We start from the raw sequence: 7,229 nt of genomic DNA, 5'->3' as shown, positions 1-7,229 counted from the left end.
ATAGAGCAGAGGAGAGCCAACGGCGAAAGTGATATACCACTCCCGATGGTGATGATCATCATAACGAATCCTTCCTCGATGCGGCCGAGCGCCTATCTTTCGGGAGGTCATAGTATATCATACCAATTGCAATTGGCGTTAAACCACCAAGTACAGGCATCCATGGTAAGGGATAATAAGGAGTGAAAGCCGGAATGACACCGAGGAAGAATAACTGGATAACACTCGCCATTCCACCAATCTTGAAGTACTTCCATACACGGCGATCGCCCCAAACGTCGGAGAGGAAGGTGTTGGCCCACGGGGCAAGGCTAAAGGTGCACTGCAGGAGGATGAAGAATAGTACTGGCAACCATTGCCATACAGGCAAATCGATCGGCCCAGAAATCGGTATCGCAAATGTAACTAGACAGATGAGTGATGAGAAGCAGGCAGTGAAGGCGGTCAGGTAGAGCTTGGGGTGTGGTATCTTCAAGATACTATCTCGATAATAAGTGAATCCTTCCAGAAACAGAAAGCGGCGTAGTATACCACAGCTCACCGTGTCACTTCGTAGGAATCCAACGAGTTCTGGGGAATACTCGGGAAAGCCTGTTATACGCTCATGAGCGGCACTCAAGGCTACACTGAATGATTCCGAATACCTTCTAGCCAAAGATGGACGTCGCTGAAAACACACGAGTCTTAGGCTGGGACTGGTTGATTCACCGAAGATCACTTCCACTAAGTTATTCGAAATGCGAACAAACCCACGGCAATTGAAGGTGTGCTAGACCTAGACTCTCTAGTATGCATCTCAACATCGAGCCTTGAAGATTAGTAACAACAATACGAGTGGGAGTTAATAGGCTGAGAACATTTTTCTCTGAACAATAGTATCAGAGACAATATGTACGCTGAGTGCTTACTTTATTTTCTGCCGCGTTGAAAGTGTCCGGACCAAGAGACGAGCAGCTCTCCGCAGATGGTACTGCCGTTCGACCACCCACAGGGCCGGTGCGGTCCCGTGACGTTTGTCTAAAGCGAGGGTCTTCCTATGACCTTAACACTGGTTCGAATCTTACGGGGCCGAGGATAGCGTACTATCTCGGTGAGTAGTAGCGTTTTGGTTATCGGAGCTCATATTACGTTCAGAAAATCGAACTAAAGAAATCTATGCTCACCCCGTATATAAAGCGCTGCCCGGGAACTCAGCTCGACTGATGGACTCGTCCTGGGACCTCTGATGCCAGGGACTTGAAGTCCAGCCTTTCTCGATATTACCATAAACGAAATCCGCTACAAGTCGAGAAGCACAACGGCTCTAGTCGATGCATTGCAGACGATCAGTGAATGGCATTCATCACTCGCGGGGGGTCGAAGGGAAATTTCCCGCTCGACCCAGCTTTCGTTCTTACTTGGTCGACCCGTTGCGACCAGCTCTGGTGGTCAGACGAATGCTACTTAGCTCGGCGTCAGGTCGAGATCCGAAATCATTCCATCAGAAGAGCACCCAGCTTTTTTCACTGAAATACTCTGATGGACTCAGCTAACCTTCGATTCTCTTACTAAACAGAAGAGAATCAATGCTAGATCTCGACTAAGCTTGCTTTTCTAAACGATCTACGACAAGGACCTATTTGAGTTGGGGCACTATCTCGACCGATCAAGCCTTATCGGTAATGCGTTATCCATTCTTATCGGATCTTCGCCCATGTGCTTGGGCGAGACGTGAGGCCTCAACGAACTTCCGCCTCGGAGACGGCGTCTCTCTCCTATGCCGATACCCAACGTGAAGGAAATGAGCCACTCACGACGACTTGCTGCTCGATACCAATCTAATCACATCTCCCAACGGAGGAGCCAATGTGAGGCTTCCTGCGTCGAAGTCAGAATAGGTTCGTTCACTCCAGAGTATTTCGCGGTGAATACTACACCTTTCCCCGTGCAAGTTTGACAAGTGAGCAGACAAGAATGACAATGTTACAAGCAAGTTTGACGTTGAGAATTCAAGTTTGACACTGGCAGAATATATCAGTAGTGACATTTCGGATCTCCCGCTTGAAACGTTGTCGTCAGGCAGTTGACTATCCCCATTATACGGAATTCCAGCCTATCGGCAGATTCGTCTCAGTAGATAGTGACAGCTCAATGAACCTTCATATACGATGTAACCACCGATGACGATGTTGGTTCGGGAAATGACATTTATCAGGTGCCACAAGTTCAGGCTTAGGTTCACCTGAAGGCAATATGTCAGGTGTACTCGGCCATGATGCTTGGCATTGCCGAGTTGGCAATTCAATGTAAAGCACAATGCGATACAACCCTATCGTTCCCCCGAGTGGAAGCATTCAGAAGTATGGCTTCAATCACCAAAACAACCGAGCACTTCGCTTTCTGAACGCACCGCGCTAGTTTCGTTGGTGTACCAGTGGGAGAGTACCACGACAATGCATACACAGCCGTTGGCTTTTGCAAGCTCGTTGAGTTCAGCTCGAGGAGGTAACGTTAGTGGCACTGCCACTGTGGCAGCTCTAGACCAGTCCGAAGGCGCCTCTCTGCTATTCTACATGTTGTGCGATTCCTTATCCTATTGGGCTTGTTCCAGCTGATGCCGAATGCTCGAGACTCAGTGACATAGATCCATCTCAGTGACCCCTTCCTCGTGGCTCCTAGCCTCTCGCCATCGAGTGGCTGTTTTCAAGGGAGACGTTAAACCCAAACCAGTCACCTTCACGCCGGCGAAATGCACTCGTGACATCATGCGTGCAGAGTTCGAAAAATACGTCACGGTCGAGGCCGACCCGGTGTCTTTAGCCTCAACGAGCCGAACCTGGGCACAGGTGGAAGGTGCCGTACACGGTGCGAACCCGACGAGCACCAGAGGTGGTCCAAGCCAGGTATGCATCTGACCTTCTCAATAGGTCGACGCAGTGACTGCGAACGAACACGACTGTATGTGCACTCCCTGCTCAGACATGCTGCTGGTGGATCATGGCTGATGATGGGAGTAGGATCGGGCTCGTCGTGTATCACTTGAAGACTCACCTTGTCCCTCAAGCGCATATAGTACATATCTCCGTGAAGGACGTCACATTGACAGAGATGGTGAGAGCCGACTCTACGCCGCTTCAATGGGTTGCCTCTCGCTAGGTTGTAACGAGTCTACGTGTTCACATCTTCGAGCGCTACCCTGAAGTTAGCTCCATCAGAGCTACCCTATGGTCACAAGACGAGACCGTGGCGCGCGACATACCTTATTCGTAGTTACACTGAGACTCCAACGGCAGAGGACGATCCGAAATATGCAATAGATGAGAAAATCGAGGGAGCGTAGGCGTACCATCTGCTCTGCTTCTCAAATAGTAGAAGGTTTGCGGTTCCGCACTCCCAAGGACTATCGGAGCCGTTGATGCGACGAATCTCGAATCTCTGTTTTTGTGGCTTGCGGAAGGGGCCATTCCGTCGTGGATGTCGTTTCTCTTTATAGGAAGCTATTTGAAGCTCTCGCGAAAGACATCTGTATAGTGCGGACTGTTTAGATTCAAACGAGCTCATTTCCGGTGGTTTCAGCTGACACAGGAAAGTGATGGCAGACGTAGCCAAGGTTTCAACATAGGCAGACGTGGCTGATTCGCTGATTTCTTCATTCCGACCTCGGATGAGGAGTTGGTTCTGGCGATGTTGTGGAATTGTCCTTCTCTCTCATCCTTTATTATATGAGTATTTTTCAGGTGTTGAGGTTCCAACATCTAATGGTGACACCTCCGAGACTGAAGAAACTCGAGGGAAGATGACTGGTTTGGTAGAGTTCAAGCGTTTGAGCATCATGCCCCAGTGTTCCACGGATCGTACCCTGGGCTTCTTGACTGAACCTGTGGTGAGCGACCCAGCAGCTGGGTCTCAGCTGCCGTGGGCTGACCCCGACGAGTTCTTTCTCTTTCAGGAACCATCCAGAGTGGAGAGGATGTGTCTTGACGAGCCCTTCATCATTGCTCTTTGCCACGCGTCTCTAGATGATCTCAATATTCCGTTGCATGCTTCTCTTGTGTGCCCTGAGTCGGAAATCTCATCATCACGCTGATTTCATGTATTTTTGTTGTGTTGCGCGCGAGTTTGTCTCATGGCATTAATCATGGAATATTGTCCACATGTTCTTCGGGTATGTATGCGGTAACTCTCGGACAGAACTTCCGTGTATTGATATACTTCTAGTTGCGTTCCCTCATATCACGCGTTTGTCGAATTTTTGAGGTCACTTTCTCACAAGAGCTCGGCATAGCTGTGTAACGATTCACAGCCTGGCTCTGGGCCTCAGACCTACTCGAAGGATTGTTCTGCAACCGATAAACTGAGCCGGAGTATTCAAGATAAATTCCTAACCCTGCAACAGCGATGCCGTCCAAGCGTTCCACGTGATACTTTTTCAAGCAACGCAGCCTCATTATGGTTACGCCAAAGTCATGCAAATCATCGGCATCCTGTTGACTCAGGATACCACATCACTACTCCAGCAGATAGCTCTGCAGGCGACCATCTCAATTTTCATACAAGCTTCATCACAATATCAGCAAACTTCATCGATTGTTTCATTGCCGACAGTATAGCAGTTCCCACCATGCCATGTCACGTTTTCCTGGCCTATCCACTTAAAGTCGAATGGAACCGTCATACCAGCATTCGAATATTGGAGGACTATATAGAAAGACATCAAAGCAATCTGGACAGAGATGAAAGGCCAAAAGAAGCGATACATTAATCGAAGGAAGATGGATATGGCAGATTCCTGGTACCACCGCTTCATGGCGACTACGAGTAGCATGAAAACACCAACTTCAGCCACGATATCGACCAACAATCTCCGAATACCACGCATAAACTCCTCGTCAGTCATATCCCAGAAGGTGTCGTGGAGCTTCGGATTCACGGAACGTAGGACAACAAAGCATATCAAATAGTGTATGGGAGCGAGGATCTCCATTGCTTCCTTGCATATAGCGATACTCATGATAGAGAGTGGGCGCCTAGCGGGTTCCCCATCTTCTGGTATCTCCTCGCTCCTCATGTTGGCATCGAGATCTTCCACCACCCCGTCCAAGTTGCCTTTCCGAGATTTCTCGACAGATTCGCTCTTCGCACAGTCATTAGCGATGAGCCCTGCTTCCGGCCGAACAAAGTGAGTTTGCCCTCCGAGAGGACCCGTAAATGAGTATGATGTACTCATAGTAGAGGTTCGTCGAGCCATCCTCCTACGATCCGCAGTTTTGAGGAGGTCTTCGGAGACTGGCTGCTGCAGGCCGAGTATGTTTGAACCGGTACCAACTTCTGGATCCACACCGATGCTCCCGTATGCGGGTGGCTGTATTCGCGAGAAGCCCGGATCATCTATATCGCATGCGGAATGCGTTCTGGTTGGCCTTCTTGGTCTTTCCCAAAACACGTCTGACTCAAGCTGACCAAGAGCGTGAGATGCATTGAGCGACGACCCTATTGGATGCCCCTCGTCATTGCCCTGTATGGCATCTTCGCTTCTTTCAGCGTAGTGGCATCCGTAATCCACGAAGCCATTCTCGTTGAGTTGCGTTGCTTCATAGGAACTACTCGAGGGAAGCTCGACAATCGTGAATGGTAGCTGCGTCCGGTCGGCATCCTCAGGTCGTTCCATACTATCGTTATCCATGCTATGTGAATCAAAGTCTCCAACTTCGACGGGAACTTGGCAGACTTCATTGCTCTTCGGAACCGATGGTCTGACAATATAGCTACAGTAAATATAATAGAGGTTCTCAGCGAGGTCTAGAGCGATCAGTAGGAAGGCCAGCCAGGTGTGGCTGACAGAACTAATGACGGACGCAGTAAAGAACTCATAAGCGTACATGGCGAACAAACTTATTAAAGGATAACAATCAATGCAATATAATCTTGCGTAGTGCTTGGCAGCTATCTCAAAGACTCCCCTGAAGATGTAGAAAGATAGGAAAACAAGCATCTTCACCAAGCCGACGCTACTAGATGAAAAGTGATAGAGCAGAGGAGAGCCAACGGCGAAAGTGAATATACCACTCCCGATGGTGATGATCATCATAACGAACTCCTTCCTCGATGCGGCCGAGCGCCTGTCTTTCGGAAGATCATAGTATATCATGCCAATTGCAATTGGTGTTAAACCACCAAGTACAGGCATCCATGGTAGGGGATAATAAGGAGTGAAAGCCGGAATGACACCGAGGAAGAATAACTGGATAACACTCGCCATGCAACCAATCTTGAAGTACTTCCATACACGGCGATCGCCCCATACGTCGGGGAGAAAGGTGTTGGCCCCACGGGGCAAGGCAAAAATTACACTGTAGGATGATGAGGAATAGTACAGGCAACCATTGCCATACAGGCAAACCGATCGGCCCAGAAATCGGTATCGCAAATGTAATTAGACAGAGGAGTGATGAGAAGCAGGCAGTGAAGGCGGTCAGGTAGAGCTCGGGGTGTGGTATCTTGATGATAAGTGAATCCTTCCTGAAACAGAAAGCGACGAAGTATACCACAGCTCACCATGTCACTTCGTAGGAATCCAACGAGTTCTGGCGAATACTCGGGAAAGCCTGTTATACGCTCATGAGCGGCACTCAAGGCTACACTGAATGATTCCGAATACCTTCTAGTCAAAGATGGACGTCGCTGAAAACACACGAGTCTTAGGCTGGGACTGATTGATTCACCCAAGATCACTTCCACTAAGATATTCGAAATGCGAACAAACCCACGGCAATTGAAGGTGTGCTAGACCTAGACTCTCTAGTATGCATCTCAACATCAAGCCTTGAAGATTAGTAACAACAATACGAGTGGGAGTTAATAGGCTGAGAACATTGTTCTCAGAACAATAATACAATAATATCAGAGACAATATGTACGCTGAGTGCTTACTTTATTTTCTGCCGCGTTGAAAGTGTCCAAACCAAGAGACGAGCAGCTCTCCGCAGACAATACTGCCGTTCGACCGCCCACGGGGCCGGTGCGGTCCCGTGACGTTTGTCTAAAGCGAGGGTCTTCCTATGATCCTAACATTGGTTTGAACCTTACGAGCCCGAGGATAGCGCACTATCCCGGTTAGTAGCATTTTGGTCATCGGAGCTCATATTACGTTCAGAGAATCGAACTAAAGAGGTCTATGCTCACCCCGTATATAAGGCGCTGCCCGGGAACTGAGCTCGACTGATGGAAGTATCCTGGGACCTCTGATGCCA

At 49.0% G+C, this 7,229-nt stretch overlaps 1 protein-coding gene across 1 annotated transcript; it reads right to left on the bottom strand.

Annotated features, from left to right (window-relative positions):
* Window positions 1-4,549: 4,549 nt before the first annotated feature.
* Window positions 4,550-5,206, bottom strand: Pmar_PMAR000424 (hypothetical protein; the record flags this gene model as incomplete). Its single annotated transcript, XM_002776522.1, has 1 exon — window positions 4,550-5,206. One exon carries the CDS (start codon window positions 5,204-5,206, stop codon window positions 4,550-4,552), a length of 657 nt encoding a protein of 218 aa, XP_002776568.1.
* Between the last annotated feature and the right edge of the window lie 2,023 nt (window positions 5,207-7,229).

The sequence above is a fragment of the Perkinsus marinus genome, assembly GCF_000006405.1.
Source record: "Perkinsus marinus ATCC 50983 genomic scaffold scf_1104296953336, whole genome shotgun sequence".
NCBI classification, from domain to species: Eukaryota; Perkinsozoa; order Perkinsida; family Perkinsidae; genus Perkinsus; species Perkinsus marinus.
Note: the sequence above shows the minus strand (reverse complement) of the source record. Positions and strands in the feature narration are given on the sequence as shown.